This window comes from Diachasma alloeum, unplaced genomic scaffold, assembly GCF_001412515.2.
Source record: "Diachasma alloeum isolate Michigan unplaced genomic scaffold, Dall2.0 Dall_scaffold_00186, whole genome shotgun sequence".
Taxonomy (NCBI): domain Eukaryota; kingdom Metazoa; phylum Arthropoda; class Insecta; order Hymenoptera; family Braconidae; genus Diachasma; species Diachasma alloeum.
The window spans coordinates 965,013-990,637 of NW_021680352.1; the positions used below are offsets into that span (position 1 = coordinate 965,013).

Below are 25,625 nucleotides of genomic sequence, written 5' to 3' on the forward strand. Positions count from 1 at the left end.
TCAATTTCACATTTTTATCCCCGACGAAGATAAATAAAAAAATAGAGGTCAATCCCCAAAATTCAAATAAAAACGCGCTGATCATCCGGAAATGGATTAAATCCACCATCAGGGTCAAGGCGAGATCACAGGAAGTGGCGCGTCTCCTAAAAATCTACAAATCCAATATTCCCCACCAAAATTACCTCTTCGGAATGAAAAAAACCCTTTTCAATATTAAAAAAAATCCTAAAAATTCAATACCGCAGGGGTCGACCCCCGCGGGGGGTCGCCGATCGGCGCATGCGCAGAGGCGAGAAGCATAGTTCCCCTCGCATCGGCCGGCAGAGTAGCTTTCGCACGCAGGCAGCATCTCAAGTGAATAAATCGCCTACTCCCGAGCTCCTTAACCGTTAATTAAAAGTGAGTAGAACCATGATTTCACCGGGGTTGGCCCTCCGGGGGTCGAGGGGTGGTTCGGAAATAGTGGAGGCGAAGGTGATAGTGATAATAGTGGTGTTAGAGCCGGCTAGAGGTGTCCGGGGGCTCCTCACGTCGTCAGCCCACCCAACCCCACAATTTCGTGGTCAAACCCAAAACGTGGTCCCGAGGCCATTGAAAAATCGATCTCTTTTTTGCAACTTCCCCTCATCCCGCGACACCGGAAATCCCTCGGGCCAATTATCGAGAAATTGTCGAGGGTGTCTCGTGCACAAGTCCAGATCGGCTTATTATGTAATAACTACCGCAGGTCAATACCGCCTTTCTTATGCGGCGCCCTCGTGACGGTGTGAAAATTCACGAGGTCTCGATTAAATTTTGGGCTCGGAGGACCCTCAGGCTTTTCCGGGATCAAACGACAACAATCGCCCCTCGAGCGGAGTTTGGGGGTTCGATTCGGGGCTCTGGGACGGGATTTTGTTTTGTTAAATTGGTCTCAAGGTCTCGAACCTTAAACTGGGTCAGAGGACGGGGTTCATTGGGGGTGACCTAGTGCCCAGGCACTGAGGTAGTTATGAGATTTGCAGATAATCGGGGGATTAACTTGAGGTAGAGAATGTTCGGGCAGAAATTTATTCGTCAATTGTTGTCGATTGGAATTAATTTGGGTTTGTGAGGGGACAAATGGGGCGAGGTAGGAGGGACTTTCAATGATTCGTATTTCTTGAGCGGGTGGTACGGTTGGGATGGGGCAGGGCTCATTTTCGAGCCCGAAAAAAATTCTTTGAAATGAAAAAAAAGTTGGCGATTTTCACTCTGCCAATTTTGAGATATTCAAGTTTATGATCGGGGCGTTTTGTGATAATTTCCCCTTTTGTAATTCAATCTTTTGTAAAATGGATCTTCTTAATTCGGTATATCTTCGGACTCAATGATGCGATTTGGACGAGTCAGGTCTCATGTTGAAGCTTGAAAAAATACCTTGAAAATGAAAGAGAAATCATTGATTTTCACTCTGCCGATCTCCAGTTATCGATGATTAACCGCAGTTCAATTAACTTCCTGTTTCCCTATTTTAAAGAAAACCATTTTTTCCACTTCATCGAAACTTTAACGCATTTTTTATATTATTTAATGAACCGTTTTGCCCCAACCTCACCTCAAGAACAACTGAAAAAAAATTGTTTCATCGAAAATTTGATGAATTATTGATTGAACTGGGGGGCTCCGCCCCCTACTCGCTCCACTCGCCAACCCTCCTAATCCTTATTCTGACCCTCGCGACCTTCATACCCGTCGTGACCCTTATTTTGACCCTTAATTTTGGAGTCTTAATTTCGAGTGCCAAATTTTCATCACCAAAAGTCGATTTAGATTTTTTCAATATAGAGATATTGAGGCCCTTATTGTGACCCTTACTTTCTGATCCCCATGACCTTATTTGGACCCCTGTTCTGACCCTAGCGACCCTTACTCTGAACCTTGTGACACTTGTTTAAACCCTTAATCTAACCCTTTTTACCCTTATTTGGGCCCTTAATCTAACTCTACCCTTATTTGGGCCCTTAATCTGACCCTTGTGGCCCTCATTTGGGCCCTTAATCTGAACCTGGTGACACTTATTTAAACCCTTAATCTAGCCCTTATTTGGGCCCTTAATATGACCCTTGCGACCCTTAATCTGACCCTTGTGGCCCTTATTTGGCCCCTTAATCTGAACCTGGTGACATTTATTTAAACCCTTAATCTAGCCCTTATTTGGGCCCTTAATATGACCCTTGCGACCCTTAATCTGACCCTTGTGGCCCTTATTTGGCCCCTTAATCTGAACCTGGTGACATTTATTTAAACCCTTAATCTAGCCCTTATTTGGGCCCTTAATATGACCCTTGCGACCCTTAATCTGACCCTTGTGGCCCTTATTTGGCCCCTTAATCTGAACCTGGTGACATTTATTTAAACCCTTAATCTAGCCCTTATTTGGGCCCTTAATATGACCCTTGCGACCCTTAATCTGACCTTTGTGGCCCTTATTTGGCCCCTTAATCTGAACCTGGTGACATTTATTTAAACCCTTAATCTAACCCTTATTACCCTTATTTGGGCCCTTAATTTGACCCTTGTGACCCTTAATCTGACCCTCATCACCTTTCTTCTGGCCCTTGTGCCCTTATTCTTATTCTTATTTTAACCCTCGTGACCCTTACTTTGACCCTCAAAACCCTTATTCTGAACCTCATGACCCTTGCGACCCTTAATGTCAGAGTCTCAACTTCGAGTACCAAATTTTTAACACCAGAAGTCGATTTAGATTTTTTTAATGCAGAGAGATACTTGAATAGAGTGAAAAATTTGCTCATATAATTCAGCAGAAAATGGCTCCCCCGACATATGGAGATTTGGGAAAGAGCGCTCGTGATGTATTCAGCAAAGGCTACCACTTTGGTCTCCTGAAGCTCGACGTCAGCACCAAGACTGACTCTGGCGTTGAATTCTCGAGCGGTGGATTCTCCAATCAAGACACCGGTGTCGTCGTGGGAAACTTGGAGACCAAGTACAAGGTCAAAGAGTATGGGCTCACCTTCTCCGAGAAGTGGAACACGGATAATCTTCTCGGGACAGACGTCACCATTGCTGACAAGTTGCTCCAGGGTCTCAGCATTGGATACAGCTGTACATTCTCTCCCCAGACTGGGTAAAATTCGTTTTTCCAGGCTTTGCTTCACAATTCTCAGTTTCTCGTTTTAAGCCCCGGGTGGACACACTCTTTCGAACTTTATCTCGATGTTTTTTTTCATCTTTCGTCATCTGAAATTGTCAATTGAGTCCTGCATCGTGCAGAAGTTTTGACAAATTATGAATGAATAAGCAAAAAAAGTAGAAGAAATTCTTAATTTTTTCAAAGAGCATTTTTCGTTTATATTCAGAATAAGTTGAATAACAAGAAATTGAAAAATGTTGCTGATTTAGGGTGACAAATGGCGGCCTGTCAACCAATAGCATGCAGGGGGAAGACTGATTTCGTAAATCTTTTCCCACACTGCACAGAGACATTTATTGCGGAAAAGGCTCTTTGAAAAAAGTTGTAATATTTTGGAGAATTTTTTAATCACACTTTTATCACATATAAATGGCAGACGACTACATACCACTGTTTTGAAAATTGAGATACCTAGCTGTCACTTCCCATGAGGAGTTAGTGTTTTTTTATTCACCATGGAAAATGACAGCTAATAGATAATTTGCCACAGCGAATCAGATATTTGTAATTTCCACTTTTTTCAACTCACTTTGAATCTCAATTAAAAACGCTCTTTGAAGAAGTTCAGAATTTTTTCTATTTTTTTTATCATTCTATCATAATTTTTGGGAATTTCTACATGATGTACCACTCAATTGACAATTTTGGATTACGAAAGATGAAAAAATCCAGATAAAATTCGAAAGATAGTACAGCCATATTTTGATGACAAATTAGAATTTTTTTGCTATATGTAATTAAAATTTGATGTTTCGTTCAATTTCCGAAGAATTAATTCACGTTGTAGCAGGAAAATTGAGTAAATTTTCATTTGAAGCAATTATTTTCATCAATTTAACAATAGAAAAGACAATATTCAATCATTTGGATTTCCGTTATTGCAGAAGTAAGACTGGTAAATTGAAGACAACATATAAACACGAAAATGTATCAGCAACAGCTGACTTCGATCTCAGTCTCAACAGTGGACCATTGATTCACACAACTGCTGTCGTTGGATACCAAGGTAATCCCATCTCTCCAATTCTCATAATTTTCTTGCGGAATTGTTCGAGAGTAAAACACGAAAAACTTTTGTTCATTCTCCCCAGGATGGCTGGCGGGTTACCAGACGTCTTTCGACTCCCAGAGGAGCAAAATAACCAAGAACAATTTCGCTCTTGGCTTCACAGCCAAGGACTTTGGTGTTCACACCTCAGTGTAAGCTCATTAACTTCTTTTTCCACAATTAATAAGGAACTTCGGCTCGTAAAACCTCGAAGTTGGACGGCCAAAAACGTAGAATAGAATTAATAAGGAACTTGCACGAATTTTTTTCAATTTAATATTGATGAATAATTGATTTTTCATTGACACATTCGAAATATTGCTCATTAATTAATAATTAATCGTCAAAAGTTGAAGATTTCGACCGAATTATCATAAAACGTCTGGGCAATATTTCTCCATAATTGTTGTCGTCTAGATATTCATTTGCTACGAGGAATCTGTGAATAGGCGAATTAGAAAAAATTGGGGTTCATGCAAGTTCCCTATTCGGAGTGCTGAATGCATGAGTGAATTTTTAGGGACAATGGCCGTGAGTTCAACGGATCGATCTACCACCTGGTGAAGCCTGGTCTAGAGGGGGCTGTCAATATCGCGTGGAACTCTGGAAACAACGCAACGCAGTTTGCTCTTGGCGCCAAGTACAATCTCGATAATGCTGCGTCAGTCAGAGCCAAGGTCAACTCTCAGCTGCAGATTGGATTGGGGTATCAGCAGAAGCTGCGTGATGGTGAGTCAATGGAGGACGATAATTAATTTTTTCTCATTTTTTTTTCATGAAAGTTNCAATAATTTAGGTAGGAAGGCTGACGATTATTTGGATAATCGAAAATCTAGTCCTCAAATTTGGAATTAGCAAATTTTTTGAAATTGAGAATTGAGAAAATAATATATAACGTAGTATCGAAAAAAATTATGGATAATACAGTGATAGGTATTTTCATCAATCATAATTACCGTTAAATTGTGGAGTTGTCAATTTTTAACATCAATCTTGAAAATTATTAATATTAAATTGACCATTGATTTGCACATTCAAATTTTAAAATATTATGTTGAGCAATAATTTAGGTAGGAAGACTGACGATTATTTGGATAATCGAAAATCAAGTCCTCAAATTTGGAATTAGCAAATTTTTTGAAATTGAGAATTGAGAAAATAATATATAACGTAGTATCAAAAAAAATTATGGATAATACAGTGATAGGTATTTTCATCAATCATAATTACCGTTAAATTGTGGAGTTGTCAATTTTTAACATCAATCTTGAAAATTATTAATATTAAATTGACCATTGATTTGCACATTCAAATTTTAAAATATTCTGTTGAGCAATAATTTAGGTAGGAAGACTGACGATTATTTGGATAATCAAAAATCAAGTCCTCAAATTTGGAATTATCTTGTTAACGAAAAATTACATTTCAATATTATCAAATATTTTATTCGCCATCAACTAGTTATTAAATTTTATATTTTTAATTTGTTTAATATAGTTAAACTTTGAAAAACATAAGGAGCATCCCTGAGATAATATAATAATATATAATATACAATTTTTTTTCATATGGGAGATGAAATATATTTTACATACTGAATTTTGCACAAAAAATTTAAATTAAAAAAATTGTGTAAACGTATATTTTTGAAAAATTGAATGAGATGAAGGAATAGAATAATAGAAGGATTAGAATTCTATCGGCGGAATGTATCGGTGACAGAAAACGTTTCGCCAATTTTTTTAAAGAGGACTTCATTATTGAATTGAAGGAAAAAATGATTTATATTCTGGGTTTGGGGTTGAGTAACGTGTCTAGAGTGCCAGACATTCATGCAAAAAGTGAATCTATTTTTATCAGTCGCGTGCCTCTCTAAATTAAGATTAAGGCCTGACGACAAAGTTGGGGTGAGGCAAAATGGGATTTCTTAAATCGCACATAGACTCGTAAAAAATTTCGCTGCACTCGTCTTGAATATTTACCACGTCACAATTTCATTGGAATTTCGTTAGTGTCAATGGAGACTGTGAATTTTAATTTAATTCTCAATGAAAATTGGTAGAAATCAGGAAAATATTTTTTTTCATGTTCAATTGATCGAAAATTTACCGACATTTCAAACTGAATATTAATCTTTACAAAAAATTTGGGTTTTCTTTTTGCTCTGCTGTTTAAAAATTTGAATTTCATTGAATTATCTCCGAAATCTGAAATTTCAATTTTTTAATAAGTCAAATCTCATTTGAATCCCACTTCAGTCATTTTAAATCTTCAAAATAAAGAGCAATTGTTCACTCATATTCAAATTATTCGAGGCATTCATTTATTTAAATTATCTCTGTATGTTTGTTATTCTTTCAGGAGTCACTCTGAGTCTCTCAACGAACATCGACGGCAAGAATTTCGGTTCCGGTGGCCACAAAATCGGTGTCGCCCTCGACCTCGAGGCCTAAGAGCCCCAAAAACCCCAACAAAATCATCATTAACAATAATAAACTGAAAAAACTCAGTAAATTCTGTCCCACTCGAGTTAAAATATCGCAACTCTGGTGTCGCTGATGAATGAATTGAATAAAGATGAAAGAAAACTTGACAACACGTTTAAAATTTGCGCACCTGGGTTTCGAGTTGAACCTGTAAACGTATTAGATAGAATTACACCCGATTTTCACGGGAGCCTCGCAGAATCACGTTGAGAAACATGAGCGCTAAACATTGAAGATGAATTTACAAGAGAACAATGAATAGGGTAATTAGATGGCAGAAGGTGGCTTGAAGTCGACGATAAACGTTCTATCGACTAAATATGATCGTTGATGATCTCTCGTTAATGTATCCCCAATTTTTCTTTCCGATTGAGCACTTTTCCTCGTTTAGTTTAGAGTTTGGAGAGTTTAAACGTCGAGAAACTATTAAAAATGAATATAATAAAGCGGCTAATGACTATCCCTTGTTGAATTTGTATTCTTGTAGATATGCTTTCCTCCGTTTCTCTCATTGACACCAGCCCAGCTTCATTTTGTAACAAAATATCTTGACGAAAATACAAAAAAAGTAGATAACGCATTTGATTGTATTCGGACTGTGGGATCTGATGCAATAAACGTATGAGAACACGGTTTATGGTAAATCTTTCATTTATTTACATAAAAAAGAACACGTGGTTTTTGCGATGACAACTGATTTTGTCCTCAAGCCGAGTTTGAAATTTTCGGGGGGAAAAGTAATGCAATTGTTGGTTAAATCGGTAATGCCAGGGTTATTTGAAAATTTGAGATGAGTAGGGAGATTTTTTGACATTGTTGTACCTGCGTTAATGGACCATCTGGTTCTCCATGGCTTTTGCTATCCAGTCGGGCTGGGTTTGAGCAATTTTTTCGATTATTTGGTTGACTTGGTAGCACAGGGACTGGATCTGCTTGTCCCAGGTGGGGAGAATCTCACGAGCTGGAATAAAACATTACGATAATTATAATGGAAGAGCCAAATGGGCTATTTAGTCGGTCAAATCCTCAGATGTTTTGAGGTATAAATTTTAGATATAAATTTTAGATAGAGCTACTTTAACGAATGTAAATTCAATTCTCACTTTCAAAATGAACGATGGAATCGATCTGATCGATGTATCCGTTCATTCGACCCTCTGTGATCATCTGGCTGGCAATTTTCTCGGCCTTCATGGGGGGAATCTCCAGAAGTGCTCCCAACTCCTCGAAAGTTATGTTATTGTATAATTTACTGGCCGAGAGGAGATTGTGCTCGATCACTGCTCGATCGAGGATGGTGGAGCCCAGACCATCGGTTGTGCAGGCTTTCTGGTGGGGCTGCAGCAGTGCCTCGAACTCCTGGAGCTCTGAACGACGGATTATACGGTCTAGGTACATCTTCTCCAGGATTGCGTAGGCTGGGAGCTGCTGGCAACGCTCGTCCTTGAAGAGGGTAGCCAACATTCTGCTTCTTTGTTGTCCTGTTGACCCGAATTTAAACGATAGGAAATTTGCAGCGTTTTAGTCATTTTATAAATATAAAATGACTAAAACGCTGCAATTTTTACCATTTTTCTATCATTCTATCCTAATTTTTTGGAATTTCTACGTGATGTACCACTCAATTGACAATTTTGGATTACGAAAGCCATGATTTTATCATATTTACCAGCTGAAGCAAGAATAGTACAGATCAGAGCATTTCTCAGGGCAGTCATGCGTTCATCCTCATGAATAATCGATCTGTAAGACAATTCGTTGTATCTCTGGGCAGCCTCGATGAACTTTCTCCTGTAATCCAAGACCCTGGCGTAGCAGACTTTGTAGTAAATTTGGAGCTGTTCATTCTTGGACTCTGCTTGAAGCAATGAGGCCCGATTGATGAAGGCCTCCGCCTGGACAGGATCGTCGTCCTCGAGGTAGAGTCTGGCGATCTTGAGGTAGGTCTCGAGCTTGTAGTCAACTGTGTACTGCTTCTGGCCAGTCTCCAAGGGGATGCCCACGAGAACGTTCGCAGCTTCTCGCCAGTTCTGGTTTCTCTCGTAGATGTCTGCCAGGTGCTGCCTGATACTGGCTACTTGCTCTTCGAAGGAAATTACTCTAGGTTGAACCTAAATGGGAGATTTTTTTTGGCAATCAATTTTTTTCACATCAATTTATTTTATTCTATTCGGTTAGGAGTGAAGGGCTGTTTAATCATCAATATGTCGAGATTGGCAGAGTGAAATTCAACGATTTTTAGCTCATTTCAAAGGTATTTTTTCAGGCTTTAAAATGAGCCCTGACTCGCGGAAATCGCATCGCTGAGTCAGGAGATATTCATGACTCAACAAGATTCGTTCTACAAAATTATCATAAAACGACTCAATTTAAAACCTGAATATCTCGGGTTTGGCAGAGTGAAATTCGCAAATTTTCGTTTCATTCTGAAGCTCCTTTTTCAGGCTTCGAAATGAGGCCTGACCCATCAAAATCGCCTCATTCATTCAGAAGATATTGCCGATTAAGTTCATTATTTCTCGTTCTCCCCCACATTCTCACCTTGTCTAACGTGTAATGTGAAACAGCTTTTGATATTTCATCCGGGAGATGTAGGAGTCGATTGCTGACGTCCGTCAGGACCTGCCTCGATATCACAAGACTCACATTTTCGTTGACAACTGATGACAAAACACGAATTCAAGGTTATGTGCTTGAAAAACTGACACTTCGATTTTCCCCTCAAGACTATCACCAAATTCCCCAATCGTGGAGGAAAAACCAAAATAAATTCCCGCGTTTACTCACTAGCTTCGATGAAGATCTTCAGTGTGTCAACGAGCTCATCCCCAGAGGACGAGAGGATCTCATCCAGAATGGCTCGGTACCTGCAGTCACCCCAGAAAATTAATAACCAGGAATTAAACTAGTCGAATAAATCAAGTTCCCTCTTACTTGTCGGCCTGTTCCTTGTGGGAACCGCCGGAATGTGCCAAACTCGTGAGTTGTTGACGCACGTAGCCCACAGTCACCATCTTTGAATGACTGTCTCAGCTGTACACAACGTTTTTGTTTTTCCCCTCCTTCGCCCCTCTTTCGACAACAAAAATCACTTATTCGACGAGAAACACCAGAAAGGCTGACTATTATCTAAAATAAAAAATCCTCACTTGTTGATCGAAGAGAGCTCTCGGGTCGTTGTCACCCCGAAATTCTCAACAATCCCCAGTAATTATTGTTTTCCCTGTGAATGTCGTTCGTAAAATCATAAATTTCAACCAATCCCAGTTGAGTATTCGATTCCAGGACTGTCATTGGTTGAAATTTACGATTTTATGTCGACATAGAACGAGCAAAATCACTATTGGTCAATGAGTCACGTGAAGTAGTCGCTGAAAAAATCCCCGGTATTTTCAAATTTTTCAAATGCCAAAATTTTTTTCTGCGTCATATTTATCATTTTTTCATGCGTGAAGTTTTTCTTTATATCAAAATATATCTAAATTGCCTAATTGTTGATCATGATAAGAAAAAACAGTATTTCTAAATTTTTGTAACTCACAAATTATTCTTCACTTCCCAAATTTTAATTTTTTCATATTTATTATACGCTAAAATGATCAATTCTTGCTTCTCAGATTTTCATACGTAAATTCTAAACTTTCAAAATTCACGAAAATTCTTCGGTTTCCCAAATAATTGGAGAAAAATCTGATCTACGATGATCTGGAAAGCTGTGAAATTTTCCGAAGAATTCAAGAAATTTTTTCAGTCCTCTAGAAAATCAATTCACAACCCTCCCCTGATTTATCATCAGTGAAATTAATAAATTCTGTCCTTTTATGGAGACCGATGATTTTAAAAATTGAAGATAATTAATTGAAAATGAAAAATTCTTTATAGATTCTTTTACTCTACTTCGCTATTCACTTCAATCATTAGTCGAATTCTCTTTGATTCATTATCAATATTTATAAGGTATTCATGAGAAAATTAAATTTAATGAATTCCATTTCTTCATTTCAACAAATGAATAGACCAGCGCGCGCACAGGTCTAGTTACCTTAAAAACAGAGATTACCCTAGTGGAAAACCCTAAGGCAGAGGCGTAACACGCCTGATCAGGATTTCGGATCGGACTTGATCAATTTCTGATCAAGACCTGAACAGAATTTCCACTCGGGTATGAGTCAATTTGAGAGTGAAATTCGTAAGTGTCCTGGTAGCTCAGATGGTAAGAGCACCCGACGCAACATTGGAAGGTCCCGGGTTCGATTCCCGGCTAGGAAGTTACTAATTTTTTCTCTCAAAAAAATAAATTTAATTAATGCCTAATGATGGAAGGCGGAGAAACCCTAGTGGAAAAACCTACCCTAGTGGAAAAACCTAAGGCAGAGGCGTAACACGCCTGATCAGAATTTCGGATCGGACTTGATGAGTTTCTGATCAAGACCTGAACAGAATTTCCACTCGGGTATAGGGTTAAAAACGCACCCTTCATTACCGCTGATAGTCTAAAAATCGTCGATTTTTGGCGACACCGCCGGACTTGGCTTTGGACACCTGGCAACCCCGACTGTTTGACCGTTGCCATTGCTCCTCCCAGAGGGCGGTAATAGGCTGACGTGTTTTTAGCCGCGGAGAGGGTGAAATATGGCGAAAATCGAAAATTTACAAAGTGCGCGGGGTCAATCCTCGGCAACTCCCTCGTAATCAAATTTCCCTCGGCAGAAATACCGGCTTTTCGGCGGAAGTTCCCCGGGGGGAGTCAGAGAACTGGTGGCGGTGCTTTCCCGAGTGATTCCGGACGTTCTGTACGTTATTACGAGGTTTTTAGGTATGTTTATACACCAGTGGCGCGCAGTGCACAGTGGGACAGCAATGGTGGGCGCGTGATTTTGAACAAAATCGAGGTTTCGAGGCTGCAACAAGGTATGTTCGATTTATCCCTTGTCCGGTGATAAACGAGTGAAGTTGTTTACCCGGAGACTTCGCGACTGTTGATCGCGAATTCCTGGGGGCGGAGGGAGTGCAAACGATGAATTAAGACCGACGCCCCCTCCCTCCGCTCTCCGGAGCCCGTACGAACGGCAGAATTCTAGGTTAACTCTTCGTTCTGTCGATTTTTTCGGTTTAAAGTGGGGAAAAACGCGGCTCGCGGGGCCCTCGCTTGCTCTGAAGCTCGTGCTCGTGGTCTGGGGGCCTTTCGGGGACCTGCGGTGCCCGCGAGCGACAATATTGTTTATCCAATTTTGGTTTACGGAAAATGGCGCGTTCGAGCAATAAATGGCGCTAATGTCCCACGTCGTGGATTATACGCTCCGAATTTTCCTCAATTCCGAGGGTTTTCGGGGGCTCCCGGGGGGTTTTGCCTGGTGGAGGTACGTTTCCTTTGGACGCGGGATTTTTAGCACTCGGGGGTCAGTTTTTGGGGGTTTTGGGGGGATTAGACTTTTCAGTATTTGAATTTTTGAATTTTTAAATTCAGGCCCAATGAATGACTCCATTTATATTCGGAGATTTTTAGGATCGAGTGGATGGGGTTCTATTCATGAGGGAATTCAAACTTTTTTGTTTAGTTGTTCCTCCGGGATATTCCATTCAGTAAAAACATTGAGGAGAAAGTAATTTATATGAATGTTATTCACTCGTGATGAACAAGGTTATTATTTTGAAAATATTTCAATTCCTCTTTTTTTGTTTTAGAAAATATTGGAGAATTTTTTTTGCGATTATTAATTCTCCAATTAATTTGCTGTCAACATTTCATTCAAAAAATATTAACAACAAGTTGAATTATGGATAAATAACTGGGTTTTTTAACAAGGTTAATTCAAAAATATTCATTTTTTCTTTTGGTATTTGAAATTGTCGTTTTTAGAACTTGGGAAATATTTTTAGGGGTTTAAGGGGGTTAATAGTTTTCAATATTTGAATTTTTAAATTCAGGCCCAATGAATGACTCCATTTATATTCGGAGATTTTTAGGATCGAGTGGATGGGGTTCTATTCATGAGGGAATTCAAACTTTTTTGTTTAGTTGTTCCTCCGGGATATTCCATTCAGTAAAAACATTGAGGAGAAAGTAATTTATATGAATGTTATTCACTCGTGATGAACAAGGTTATTATTTTGAAAATATTTCAATTCCTCTTTTTTTGTTTTAGAAAATATTGGAGAATTTTTTTTGCGATTATTAATTCTCCAATTAATTTGCTGTCAACATTTCATTCAAAAAATATTAACAACAAGTTGAATTATGGATAAATAACTGGGTTTTTTAACAAGGTTAATTCAAAAATATTCATTTTTTCTTTTGGTATTTGAAATTGTCGTTTTTAGAACTTGGGAAATATTTTTAGGGGTTTAAGGGGGTTAATAGTTTTCAATATTTGAATTTTTAAATTCAGGCCCAATGAATGACTCCATTTATATTCGGAGATTTTTAGGATCGAGTGGATGGGGTTCTATTCATGAGGGAATTCAAACTTTTTTGTTTAGTTGTTCCTCCGGGATATTCCATTCAGTAAAAACATTGAGGAGAAAGTAATTTATATGAATGTTATTCACTCGTGATGAACAAGGTTATTATTTTGAAAACATTTCAATTCCTCTTTTTTTGTTTTAGAAAATATTGGAGAATTTTTTTTGCGATTATTAATTCTCCAATTAATTTGCTGTCAACATTTCATTCAAAAAATATTAACAACAAGTTGAATTATGAAAAAATAACTGGCTTTTTTTTTAACAAGGTCCCGCCCCTTTAACCGTCCGAGAAATTCCATTCAAAAAATATCACCGACAAATGAAATTATGAAAAAGCTTTCGTTTAAGAAGGCCAACGCAAAAACACTCTTCCTTTCGGTTTTCGCAATTACCATTTTCATCCCTGGCGGATAAATAATTATGAATTCCAGAGCGATTCCACTTCCCCAACCAAAAACTCCAAATTGACCAAGCTGAATCATCGAAAAGCCCTCCCTAACCCTCGCCCCCCAAAATCCGCAAAACTCAAACCCTGAAAATTCCAGCAAGTGAAGATCTCGCAGAATGTCTTCGAACAAATCGCCAGGGCCGCGAGCCCTAGTCGAGCCGCTGACCCTAGCCGACAACGAGCTGTCAGCCCTGACCCTAGCAAACAGCACCGACCACTACTCCGCCTCCGAGCTCGAGAGTTTCGTGAGCATCGAGGCAGACCTGGAGTGCATGAACGAGGAGGTGATGACAACAGAGGAGATAATAATCGAGCGACCGGAGGACAACCAGACGATAGCCCCAGACGTGGAGATGGCGGATTTATCGGAGGAAGTCCAGAGTGATCAGATAATCTACAGCCCCTCGCCGCAGCCTAGCCAGAACCTGGTGTTCCAGACGAAGCCGACCCTCCAGCGAGTGCCAATATCAGCAGTTCAGGTGAAGCCCAACGCAGTCCAGCCGACGCAGAGCCAATCGATAATGATAGTGTCCCCAGCTGGGGGTTCAGGTACGAGTCAGATCCTGAAGATCTCCCACCCAGCGACAGCCTCCCGAGGGCAGATACAGAGCCTAGCGCAGTCCATAATCACTGCCAAGTCGGCTGATGGGAACATAGTTCACCTGAGATCAGCCCAGACGGGGAAGCCCCTCGTGGCGACCAGTCAAGCAGCTAATATCACAGTCAGTAACATTCAGGGAGCGAAGAATGCCCAGACGACAGCCAAGAGACCGACCCAGGTGATCCACCAGGGCAGGAACGTCATCACGAAGATGTTTCTGTCTGGAAGTCAGTCGCAGCCTGGCCAGGAGGTGATCCTGGCCCAGAGTCAGGACACACCGCAGTCACAGACCATCAAGTTCCTGACGACATCCAATGCCCAGGGGCTCAACAACGCTGCCAAGACAATCACTTTTGCCCAGGCCCAGCAGATGGGCCTCATCTCTGCGGGCAACAAGGTGCAGCAGATCCTACCCTCGGGGGCCCAGAAGCAGCAGGGGATTCTACTCAATAAATCCGGCCTGGTCGTCCAGACATCGACCTCACAGCCACCAAAATTGACCCTGATACCCACGACATCGGTTAAATCACCTGCCAAGATCCTCCCTGCACCCACGGTTACCACGCAGGTGCGACAGACGAGCATTCCCAATTCGCAGGTGACTTTCACGAACACTGGGAAGAGCGCGGTGCAGACCAGCCCACAGAAGGTCATCATCAGACAGGTAAAGGATGGGTTATTTTTTTTTGGGGTGAGGGAAGATTCAGGGGCGTTCGACGGAATTGGACGAGATTGACTGAGTGAGGTCTCAGGATGTTTCATTTTCGAGGCTTTTGCGGGGTTCGAAGGGAGATTTGAGTCGACAAAATACGGTTTGAAATACGGTTTCAAATGGTTATGACTGAGTTCTATTTTGGAAGCAATGAACGTCGCAAGTAGAATAGTATGGAATAGTTGGACTGAGGTGGATACTATTTGACAATTATTTCTGTTGTCAACTGATGAAATGTGGGAACTTTGAAGTAGTTGTTGAATCATTCGATCAAATAACTATTTTATTTCGATTTCAAAAGGAGATAAGTAAATACTATTTGATCGACCAAAATAGTCGACTTGAAATATATATTTCAAATAGTATTTCTGTTTGATTTTCATAAAATAGTGGCCAGTTCTGCGATTTTGTGACAGCGGGAAGTCAATGAAGATGATAAAGGGTAGAAAAGGGAAATATTAGTAGGAAAAAAAATATTTTGTGTAAAATTAAATAGTGAAATAGTGAAATAAAATAGTAAATACTATTTCATTTTCTGTTTCGTTGAAATGAAATATCAAATGACTATTTTATTTAAATTTCAAAAAGACATATAAAAAAATACTATTTGATCGACCAAAATAGTCAACTTGAAAAATATATTTCAAATAGTATTTCATCGTACTGAACCATTTAGAATAGTATTTCTGTTTGATTTTCATAAAATAGTGGCCAGTTCTGCGATTTTGTGACAGCGAGAAGTCAATGAAGATGATAAAGGGTAGAAAAGGGAAATATTTGTAGGAAAAAAACTATTTTGTGTAAAATCAAATAGTGAAATAGTGAAATAAAATAGTAAATACTATTTCATTTTTTGTTTCATTGAAATGAAATATCAAATACCTATTTTATTTCAATTTCAAAAAAACATATAAAAAAATACTATTTGATCGACCAAAATAGTCAACTTGAAAAATATATTTCAAATAGTATTTCATCGTACTGAACCATTTAAAATAGTATTTCTGTTTGATTTTCATAAAATAGTGGCCAGTTCTGCGATTTTGTGACAGCGGGAAGTCAATGAAGATGATAAAGGGTAGAAAAGGGAAATATTTGTAGGAAAAAAACTATTTTGTGTAAAATCAAATAGTGAAATAGTGAAATAAAATAGTAAATACTATTTCATTTTTTGTTTCATTGAAATGAAATATCAAATACCTATTTTATTTCAATTTCAAAAAAACATATAAAAAAATACTATTTGATCGACCAAAATAGTCAACTTGAAAAATATATTTCAAATAGTATTTCATCGTACTGAACCATTTAGAATAGTATTTCTGTTTGATTTTCATAAAATAGTGGCCAGTTCTGCGATTTTGTGACAGCGAGAAGTCAATGAAGGTGATAAAGGGTAGAAAAGGGAAATATTTGTAGGAAAAAAACTATTTCATGTAAAATCAAATAGTGAAATAGTGAAATAAAATAGTAAATAATATTTCATTTTCTGTTTCGTTGAAATGAAATATCAAATGACTATTTTATTTAAATTTCAAAAAGACATATAAAAAAATACTATTTGATCGACCAAAATAGTCAACTTGAAAAATATATTTCAAATAGTATTTCATCGTACTGAACCATTTAGAATAGTATTTCTGTTTGATTTTCATAAAATAGTGGCCAGTTCTGCGATTTTGTGACAGCGAGAAGTCAATGAAGATGATAAGGGATAGAAAAAACTATTTCATGTAAAATTAAATAGTGAAATAGTGAAATAAAATAGTAAATACTATTTAATTTTTTGTTTCATTGAAATGAAATATCAAATACCTATTTTATTTCAATTTCAAAAAAACATATAAAAAAATACTATTTGATCGCCCAAAATAGTCAACTTGAAATATACATTTCAAATAGTATTTCATCGTACTGAACCATTTGGAATAGTATTTCAAAATTATTCCCTTTTCGTTCTTGTTCTTAGAGTGCATTGAAGCCTGGAACTGTTCTGGGTGGTGGCCAGGTGATAAGAATACCAGGGCATCCAATACAAATGCCGGGGAGACAAGTGCAGTACGTGAGACTGGTGAGTACAGCCTCTTCACCCACTACCAATGTCATGACTGTGGGCAAGCCCAAGCCCCAGACGATCCAGGCGATGGGGGTCACGCAGAAGATCGGGGGACAGCAGCAGATCGTCAAGGTCGTTCCCCTGAACACCGCCACGAATCAACCCTTGAGGACAGTTGCCCCCAAGACCACTGTCTCTGGGGGGAACCAGAGACTGCTGATACCAGCGCCAACTACTACTGGGGGCCAGACGAAAAATGCTGTGGCCATTCCTGCATCAGCGCTCAGTCAACTGGCATCTGGACAGGCTGTTATTTCCACTAATTCCAATGTCGGGAATATTGTGGTCCTCCCTGCGCAATACATTCAACAGGTAATCGAACAAATCACTCCCTTCAGTTCCTAATCATTTTTTTGATTCATTCGTTCAACAAACAACTAAAATAAAATTAATTGAGACAATAATTCATCACTGCTTTGAGGATTTTCGAATAGTTTTGTGATTTTGCTCAATTTTTCAACTCATCCAATTCAATAAATTCATAGAACGAAATTAATTCATGAATTGATCAATTACATGAGTTTTTTAAATATTTGTGAGGGCTTGGGAACAGTTCAATGATTTTTTGAATTCTTCAATTCAATTTTAGCTGATAACCCAATCAATTAATCGACGTTGTAAATTAATATTAATTTTTATGCATAATTAAATCATATTATTCAGAATTCTAATTATTTCATTTGAATTTTCCACCAGCAAACTGAAGAACCGAAACCCAAGTCCACTCCCTCCACCCCAACTCTCCTCAGCAGTTCCCAAAGCACCAGTGGAAATTTATCAAGCTCATCAGCAGATCCACCGACTCCAAAGGGTTCACAAAAGAGTAGTGCAGCAGCTGAAGCCAATGGGATTCGACCCAGAAAGCCCTGCAACTGTACAAAATCCCAGTGTCTCAAACTGTAAGTTCTGCACCACATTTTATCATTCTATTTTTTGAAAATTTCATTCACTTGTTTCGTCGATCGAGAGAGAAGAATTAGGGGGGGGGGGGATAGGTTGAGGCTTCCATACTCGAAACAAAAGAGGGTCCGTCATCTTCTAGAGCGTTTTTCTCCACAAAAGAACAATCATGTTTGTTTTTAGATACTGCGACTGCTTTGCTAACGGTGAATTCTGTCACATGTGTAACTGCAATAATTGTTCCAATAATCTGGGGAACGAGGAGGAGAGACAGAGGGCCATCAAGACGTGTCTCGAGCGCAATCCCAACGCCTTTCGTCCGAAAATTGGCAAGGGAAGGGAGACTGGGGATGATATACGAAGACACAACAAGGGATGCAACTGCAAACGCAGTGGGTGCCTGAAGAATTACTGCGAGTGTTACGAGGTGAGGATTCAAGTGAAATGTTTGGGGAATATTTTTTACTCGTGGAAGAAAAATAACTCATCTTTGGGGTTGACTTGTCCAGGCTAAGATCCCTTGCTCAGCGAACTGCAAATGCATTGGCTGCAGGAATGTTGAGGAGCCGACTATTGAGAAAAAATCACTGAAGGATCTCGCTGATGCCGCTGAAGTCAGGACGACTCAGCTCATGTTGAATAAATCTAAGACACAACAGTTCTCAGCTATGACATTCCGACCTCCTGCTACCTCTAACACAGGCCCCAGGTAATTGCCATCGTTTGGGGGAGGGTGGGGCAAAATGGACACTTTAGACTTTTTTTAAATCATTCACAACTCAGAAACGAATTTATCAATCGAGATCAGTTTAGGCTCGTCACAAAGGGAAAGAATTGTTCTTTGTGTTGCAAAAAAAATGTTAAATTTCATCAACATTTCAAACCCTCATTAACATTTTTAAAAAAGTCAAAAGTGGCCGTTTTACCCCAAGCTCCCCTATGTACTTTTTTTTGGGTGGAAAAATTATTAACAGTTTTTTTTAGTCAACAAATTGCTTTTTATGCACTAAAAAAATGATATTCTTGTTTTATTCGATGAATTGTATTTTTATGGAGAATTATTCAAGGTTTTTTTCTTTGATAAAACAGGAAATTATTATATTTCATGAACATTTCAACCCCTCATTAACATTTTAAAGAAAGTCAAAAGTGGCCGTTTTACCCCAACCCTCCTATGTATTTTTTTTTTGGGTGGAAAAATTATTAACAGTTTTTTTTAGTCAACAAATTACTTTTTATGCACTAAAAAAATGATATTCTTGTTTTATTCGATGAATTGTATTTTTATGGAGAATTATTCAAGGTTTTTTCTTTGATAAAACAGGAAATTTATTTGTTCCAAAATCTTTAAAGAGATTTATTAGAAAAATTAATTAATTTGACAATTTAAATTGATTATTAAATAATTTGTTCTAAAAAAATGTATGGAGAATTGAATAATTTCATTTTTGCATTGAAAAAATTCTATTCAACTGCTTGAATTAGTCTCAAAGAATTTTGTTCTCTCTCTTACAGACAACCATTTAATTTCTTGACCGATAAAGTTGTGGAGATGACTTGCCAATGTCTGATGGCCCAGGCTGAAGATGCTGAGCGAAGTATGCTGGACGAAGACACATCACAGAGACTGATAATCGAGGAGTTTGGGCGCTGCCTGAAGGAGATAATCGAGTCAGCCTACGAGGCTGAAGCCACCACCTAGCAGGATATTTATTCGAGAGACGTGAAGACAGATGAGTCTTTGTTTGTGTAAAATAATTATTTTTCTGGGTATGAGGAGCTTGGCAAGGAATTCAGACAGCAGTTATGTTTTTTAGAGTGTACAACCTTCAGTTTGAGTGAGCATAATTGGAGAATTAATTGCTGAATCGATTGACTGTTGTCAGCAAGTGAATATGATGGTAAAATTGATTGTGTTGAAGTCACAGTTATTTGAGTTTAATGTACATCTGCAGTCCATTCGATACGCGAATGAAAATAATCCTGGAATATTACGAGCATATTTTATGGTAACATTGTAATAATTATGAATAAATGATCGACTATTGATTTCTGATGTTGAGAGAGTAGAAATATATATTGATTGATATATTAAACGTATAAATTGATTCCGAGGAAATTGACCAAAGGTTTTCAGAAAATCCACTCCGTCAATAAATACGACTGAATATTTTTCTGTAAAATTAGCCACTATGACATGTACAAGCTTAACAACCATCATCCCTCGGTTTTATCATTTTAATAATTACAAATTTTCAGAGTACAGCAACAATTAATTAAATATTCCCTTCAGAATAGTGATGATTGTGTACATAAACACGTGTAAATTACAAATGTACATCATTAATTCATTTCTGATGATTCTAATTAAAAATATTCAATAAATCCCAATTCGCATAATTTTCTCCTGTATTTTTCTCCCCCTCTTATTCAATTCCCAGGGAATTAACTGAGCAATGTAATAATTAAAAAAGCAAATATCATTTTAATGAATTCAAATGCATTTACAGAGTAGAATAACGAAGAATTGACAATTTATTCATTTATAATCATTATTTCTCATCAAAAAGTCACGACTTTCCCATTTCTGCCATTACAAGAATAAAATAACGACGAATTGACAATTTATTCATTCACAATCATTACTTCTCCTCAAAAGCCACGACTTTCCCATTTCTGCCATTGCCAGACTAAAATAACAAAGAACGGACAAATACTTAATTTCAATTTCCAGCGAAATTTATTGTAAGAAAAATACACAAAAAATGAATCTCTCCCAATAACCCACCGCCCGAGGGCGTTCAGCCAGTGGCCAAATTATTCATTCTAACAAATCAGTAACGAAGCGGTAAACCGGGTTAAGTCGATTTTGACTATTGGCCAGTTTATGACGAATATCTGGGAATCTAAAAGAGATAGAAAAATTTTTGTCAGTACCTTTTTTGTAGAGCCAACTGAGGGTTATAAAAAAGGTTATGAGCAAAATTTTGCTATCTCTCTTAGATTCCGAGATATTTGTCAAAAAATGCCCAAAAGTCAAAATCGCCTTAACCCGGTTTACCGCTTCGCTTCTGAAATAATTCTCAAAAAGTCACGACTTTCTGTTTCTGCTCCCTGCTCTCCTCACCCCTCCTCTCGCCGCCCAAATCCTCCACAGCCTCATCCAGAATCCTCCCCACAGTGACAGCATTCTCCTCCCTGCCCTGGGCAAGATCGGGGCAATCTTTCCTGAGATGAGTGACATCCCCACATATTTTGCAAGCCCCTCCCCGCGGATAGAGCCCCTTAGGATTATCAGGACACTGTTTAGCAATGTGTCCCTGCTCCCTGCAGATGAAGCACTTGGCAAATCCGAACTCCTCCTTCCTCGTCACCCTGCACTCGAAATGTGTGTGCTCAGTGGATCCACACTTGAAGCATATCCCAGTGGCAGCCTCCTCCTTCCCCAGTTCAGGGCAATCGGAGAGATTGTGCCCAGCCTTTCTGCAGTGGAAGCAGACGTTCTTCCTGACCCTCGACAACGCCTTCTCCGCCTTCCTCCTCTCCAGCTTCATAGCAGCATTGATCTCCGACTTTGGAATTCCCCTCATCACCATCTGCTTCCTCAGCTCCTGGAGCCTCTCTGCGTCCTCCTTCTTCACTGGGAAGCCGTCGTACATGACTATTTCAATCTCCATTCCATTTATTATTACTTTCGTGGTGCCTGGGGTGGGCTTTCTCCTCTTGTGCTCCTTGTCGTCTCGAATCTTCGCTGTCTTTCCCCTCTTCACGACCCTCTGATTGTCGAATTTACTCTGCAGTCTGGTGGAGCCATTCCTCGTTCCAGGGGTTTGGCTCTCGTTTCTACTCTGGAATTTATTCTGCTGTCTGTCTGAATCCGGGGGTTTGCTGTCCTCAGGGGAGCTGATGTCCTTCCTCTTGCTCCCGAATTTTATCTCAGTGCTCCACTCGTTTCCTGCTGTGTTGAAGGCACCTGAGGCCCTTCTGTCGTCGTCTTTACCCTCGGGAATTTTCGACTGATCCCCTGAGCTGGTTATTCTGTTCTTTCTGTTTCGTTTCTGACGCTTGCTGAGCTTGACACTGGGGTTTCCAGGGGCCTCGTCCTCTTTGGGGGTTGAAGGGGCTGGTGACTTCACCTTTTTCTGATTTTTGAATTTTTCTGAGGGCGCTGGTGACTTCTCTTCATTCATTTTAGGCTTTTTTGCCTCTGGGGAATTGTTTTCTGAGGCACTGGGGTGAATTGATTTTCGTTTCTTTGATTTTTTCGAAGGCGAGGGACTATTTTCAGGGTTGACTGCACCTTCTGGGAGTTTATTCTCTTCTTTATTAATTTTCTGATTTTTCCCTGGGGCATCACAGGCCTCAGCAGGTCCTTGTGGAGTTGATTCTATCATTGATTTTCGTTTCTTTGATTTTTTCGAAGATGAGGGACTATTTTCAGGGTTGACTGCAGCCTCTGGGAGTTTATTGTCTCCTAAATTCGATCCCAAAGATTTTTTCTTGTTTTTCCCACCTGCAGGGGCTCCAGTGGAGTCTTTAGATTGTTTGTTGATCGACGGTTTCACTTTTTCTGGCTGAAACTCCGCCCAATCGTGATTGACAGCACCCAGATCACAGTAGAAAGGCTCGTCTCGTTCTTTCAAGAGTTCCTTCGCAGACTTCGTCTTCTGGGATTGAGAGGTTTGTTTAGAAGCCACTGAATCCTCCAACTGTTGCTTCATCACGTGCCAGGGGGTGGGCTCATCTGGCAATCGCTCGTTGGAGGCTTTGGAGCCCTTGGCTCTTGCGAATCTCGTCATTTCCTGGATTTATTGCAGGGGAATGGAGTTAACACTGGAAAAAGTGGGGTAAAACGGACACTTTAGACTTTTGTTTAATTATTCATAACTGAACAAACAAATTGATCGGTTGAGCTCAGTTTAGGCTCGTCACAAAGGGAAAGAATTGTTCTTTGTGTTGAGAAGAAAATTATTAGGGGAGAGTGGGGTAAAATGGACACTTGATTTTTTTCAAAAATATTCATAAGTCAGAAACGGATTTATCAATTGAGCTCAGTCTAAGCTCATCACAAAGAGGAATCATTGTTCTTTCAATTGACAAATAGAATTATTCCATTTCATGGACAATTCCACACGTCATGAATATTTCAAAAAAAGTCAAGTGTCCGTTTTACCCCGACCTTGTGTAATTAGAAAGACTAGTTGTGAACTCACGAAACACTTGATGAATCACTTGTTTTGGTTAGGCGAAGGGAAAAGATGCACCAGTGGCTCACGTCCACTCACGTCTCAACCGCGTGGAGTTTGTCAAACATAACCTACTCCGACCTTACGAGACTGTCCGAGTGCTCACGGAGTTGATCGAAGATTCAAAACGAATTGAAATTCTTCTTCGTTCATTTTATTATTCAGTTCCGAGAAGAGTTCTTCAATTGCTTAAAGACTCGATTTTTCATTTATTTTTAAACCGGGTGAAAGTCAATTTTTTTCAGAAAATTTGAATTTGAAAAATATGAATCTTTAATCTTAGAAAATTGAAGAAATTGGAGCTCTACCCGTACGGTAAATTCAAAGATTATTGACAACTGCAAAAAATTGCAGAAAACTCGATTAGATTCGGAATTCTCATTTTTTTCTCAATTTAATTATCGTTTTGGTTTTTCAAAGAAGAAATGTTTAAAAATCAGGATTCAACCCAGTGTCTTATGTGAAAATCAATAATTCCATTGTAATCAAAGATTAAAATGTTTCATTAGATGTGAAAAAATGAATTTTTTTTGTCACCTCATAAAAAATAATCCACCGTTTTGCAAACAAGTTTTATTATTTATTTATAAGAGGGGAATGTTTGAAAAAATATCAATATTTTGCGAAATTTAATTTAGATAATACTGAGTGGGTATGAATTTTTTGGAATTTTTTCCATGCAATTTAGTTGAAAAATTTAAAAACTGAATATATTAATGGGCACGCCCCGGGTGCCTAAAAGTCCAATTTCCGCCACATTGTGATGAAAAATATTGTTCGTAACTCGTGAAAAAATGTTTTTTGCACTCGTTACGAAATATACTATTTTTCGGGGTGATTTTTCGGGTGGATGAAATGTCGCAGTGATGAAATTACGTGTCACAATAAAATAAAAAGCTATAATTCTCTGCATTTTCCAGTCTCACTCATGGGTAGAGATGCAAAATGACCGTCATTTTTTGGTCATATGACGCGATCTAAAAAATGACGGTCTTGTGACGGTCACGTGACGCACAAATTTTCCAACTACAAATCACTGTCACAAACCATTTGTAACCAAATTGTAGTCAAACCATAGTTGCATAATGACGGTCATAACTAATTTCCAATTTGTGACGGTCATGAATAAAACAAAATAGTTTCACTTATATGGATGGAAAAAAAGCGTGATTTCCACTTCAAAATGTCGATTAGATCAATACAAAAGGAATTCAACTGAAAATTGACCGAGAAAAAAATAAAGTTCCCTCTATATAGATGAAAAATGACTGTCATTGTTTCTTGACAAGTTGTGACGATCCCAGAAGGGGGAGGGGGAATTGTGTCAATGACGGTCACATGACCGTAATATGACGGGTCATGTGACGCATTTTCATCTCTACTCGTGGGTCCAAGTTCAGAAGTGATCCACAGAGACAGATTGAGGGGCGTCTCTGAAATAAATCAGTCCATTGTTTGACCTGAAAACGGCCGTTGGGGACTCCATTCTCTTTCCTTTTTTTATTAGAGTGCAAAGTGATGGCCATTCATTAAGGCACGCCCCAGCTGCAACGCGAAAAAAGGCCTCAACGTATGATCAACTTCACTTTCTTCCCTCTCCATTATTACCCGAAAATATCTTGCGCTTCAAGTTGAAGTACTGACGAGAGCGTTAATCGGCCGGACGGGGGCTTGGAGAAAGGGGTCGAGTGCATCCCGATGGAAATGATTGGAATTGATGTCTCATCCATACCGATTCAGAATCCCCGAGGACTGCGCGTAGTCATTATTCAGAGTCTATTCAAACTTATTCCAGATAAACAATGATATTTGGAGATTTGAAAATCCCCAAACGACGAAAATCCTCCCCTTTGTGAACATAAATCCTCCAAAGAAAGCCAAAGCATCTCGAAAGCCGCAAGTTGCGTCTTGTTGTCCCACGTACGAGAGATGAAGTATCAGTGATGAAATATAATTGCGCTGGCGCAGGTCAATAGTCAGGGGTACGTTGCCCAGACAACGCGACAGCAAGTTCTCCCGCCTTTCTTCACAACCCTCAGTCCCGGCGCTTCCTCACTACCCTGACGCACTCGTGCTACAATCGACTTGTCCGACAGATTGTCGCACTCACACGCCAGAAATCAACTGTCATTTTGTGTTGAGAGCAACAGTTGGAGAACGAGGTAACAGTGAAATTGTCAAATAACAAGAGGTAAATATCATTGTTACTCCGCTTGTTTAAAAGATGATGAGTTGGGAAGAACCTGTTGAATCACTTTTAAGGACACTAGAGAGCCTCAATTCCATTGATCAATTGATTGCTCCATTAAATTGTGACTTCTCACCGAATAAATTCCTCGAAATTTCAGTGGAAGAAAAAATAATAAAAAATTTCAAAAAGTGTATTTATGCATGAAAACTCCAGAATAATTCCAAAACTTCC

At 39.0% G+C, this 25,625-nt stretch overlaps 4 protein-coding genes across 6 annotated transcripts; 2 read left to right on the forward strand and 2 right to left on the reverse strand.

Annotated features, from left to right (window-relative positions):
* Positions 1–295: 295 nt before the first annotated feature.
* Positions 296–7,359, forward strand: LOC107048312 (voltage-dependent anion-selective channel). 2 transcript variants are annotated; one of them, XM_015271437.2, is made up of 6 exons: positions 296–402; positions 2,790–3,115; positions 4,066–4,187; positions 4,273–4,381; positions 4,750–4,958; positions 6,591–7,359. In XM_015271437.2, the coding sequence occupies exons 2-6, from the start codon at positions 2,796–2,798 to the stop codon at positions 6,680–6,682; spliced, it is 852 nt and encodes a 283-aa protein (XP_015126923.1). In that variant the 5' UTR covers positions 296–402; positions 2,790–2,795; the 3' UTR covers positions 6,683–7,359. The 2 variants fall into 2 exon arrangements, with proteins under 2 accessions (XP_015126923.1, XP_015126924.1); XM_015271438.2 differs by having other exon boundaries at positions 2,793–3,115.
* LOC107048311 (COP9 signalosome complex subunit 4) lies at positions 7,349–9,950 on the reverse strand. The gene is made up of 7 exons (XM_015271436.1): positions 9,865–9,950; positions 9,650–9,787; positions 9,503–9,582; positions 9,257–9,375; positions 8,385–8,826; positions 7,819–8,196; positions 7,349–7,676 (listed from the first exon to the last, which is right to left on the reverse strand). Exons 2-7 carry the CDS (start codon positions 9,727–9,729, stop codon positions 7,543–7,545), a joined length of 1,233 nt encoding a protein of 410 aa, XP_015126922.1. The 5' UTR covers positions 9,730–9,787; positions 9,865–9,950; the 3' UTR covers positions 7,349–7,542.
* A 1,374-nt stretch (positions 9,951–11,324) lies between these two features.
* On the forward strand, positions 11,325–20,019 carry LOC107048215 (protein lin-54 homolog). Its single transcript, XM_015271283.1, has 7 exons — positions 11,325–11,626; positions 13,726–14,893; positions 16,911–17,369; positions 17,754–17,956; positions 18,141–18,384; positions 18,467–18,666; positions 19,473–20,019. The coding sequence occupies exons 2-7, from the start codon at positions 13,745–13,747 to the stop codon at positions 19,657–19,659; spliced, it is 2,442 nt and encodes an 813-aa protein (XP_015126769.1). The 5' UTR covers positions 11,325–11,626; positions 13,726–13,744; the 3' UTR covers positions 19,660–20,019.
* A 973-nt stretch (positions 20,020–20,992) lies between these two features.
* On the reverse strand, positions 20,993–23,277 carry LOC107048229 (neurofilament heavy polypeptide). Of its 2 annotated transcripts, none has more exons than XM_015271307.2 (2): positions 23,171–23,277; positions 20,993–22,759 (listed from the first exon to the last, which is right to left on the reverse strand). In XM_015271307.2, the coding sequence occupies exon 2, from the start codon at positions 22,754–22,756 to the stop codon at positions 21,041–21,043; it is 1,716 nt and encodes a 571-aa protein (XP_015126793.1). In that variant the 5' UTR covers positions 22,757–22,759; positions 23,171–23,277; the 3' UTR covers positions 20,993–21,040. The 2 variants fall into 2 exon arrangements, with proteins under 2 accessions (XP_015126793.1, XP_015126792.1); XM_015271306.1 differs by having other exon boundaries at positions 20,993–22,790.
* Between the last annotated feature and the right edge of the window lie 2,348 nt (positions 23,278–25,625).

Excerpts from the sequence above, each read along its gene's own strand:
- LOC107048229 (XM_015271307.2), bottom strand. The coding sequence starts at position 22,756 with ATGACGAGATTCGCAAGAGCCAAGGGCTCCAAAGCCTCCAACGAGCGA.
- LOC107048215 (XM_015271283.1), top strand. The coding sequence starts at position 13,745 with ATGTCTTCGAACAAATCGCCAGGGCCGCGAGCCCTAGTCGAGCCGCTG. Across the intron at positions 14,894-16,910 it reads AGAAGGTCATCATCAGACAG|AGTGCATTGAAGCCTGGAAC; the intron begins GTAAAGGATGGG and ends TCTTGTTCTTAG. Across the intron at positions 18,667-19,472 it reads ACCTCTAACACAGGCCCCAG|ACAACCATTTAATTTCTTGA; the intron begins GTAATTGCCATC and ends TCTCTCTTACAG.
- LOC107048311 (XM_015271436.1), bottom strand. The coding sequence starts at position 9,729 with ATGGTGACTGTGGGCTACGTGCGTCAACAACTCACGAGTTTGGCACAT. Across the intron at positions 9,583-9,649 it reads CACAAGGAACAGGCCGACAA|GTACCGAGCCATTCTGGATG; the intron begins GTAAGAGGGAAC and ends GGGTGACTGCAG. Across the intron at positions 7,677-7,818 it reads TTCCATCGTTCATTTTGAAA|CTCGTGAGATTCTCCCCACC; the intron begins GTGAGAATTGAA and ends GTTTTATTCCAG.
- LOC107048312 (XM_015271437.2), top strand. The coding sequence starts at position 2,796 with ATGGCTCCCCCGACATATGGAGATTTGGGAAAGAGCGCTCGTGATGTA. Across the intron at positions 4,188-4,272 it reads TGCTGTCGTTGGATACCAAG|GATGGCTGGCGGGTTACCAG; the intron begins GTAATCCCATCT and ends CATTCTCCCCAG. Across the intron at positions 4,382-4,749 it reads TTTGGTGTTCACACCTCAGT|GGACAATGGCCGTGAGTTCA; the intron begins GTAAGCTCATTA and ends GTGAATTTTTAG.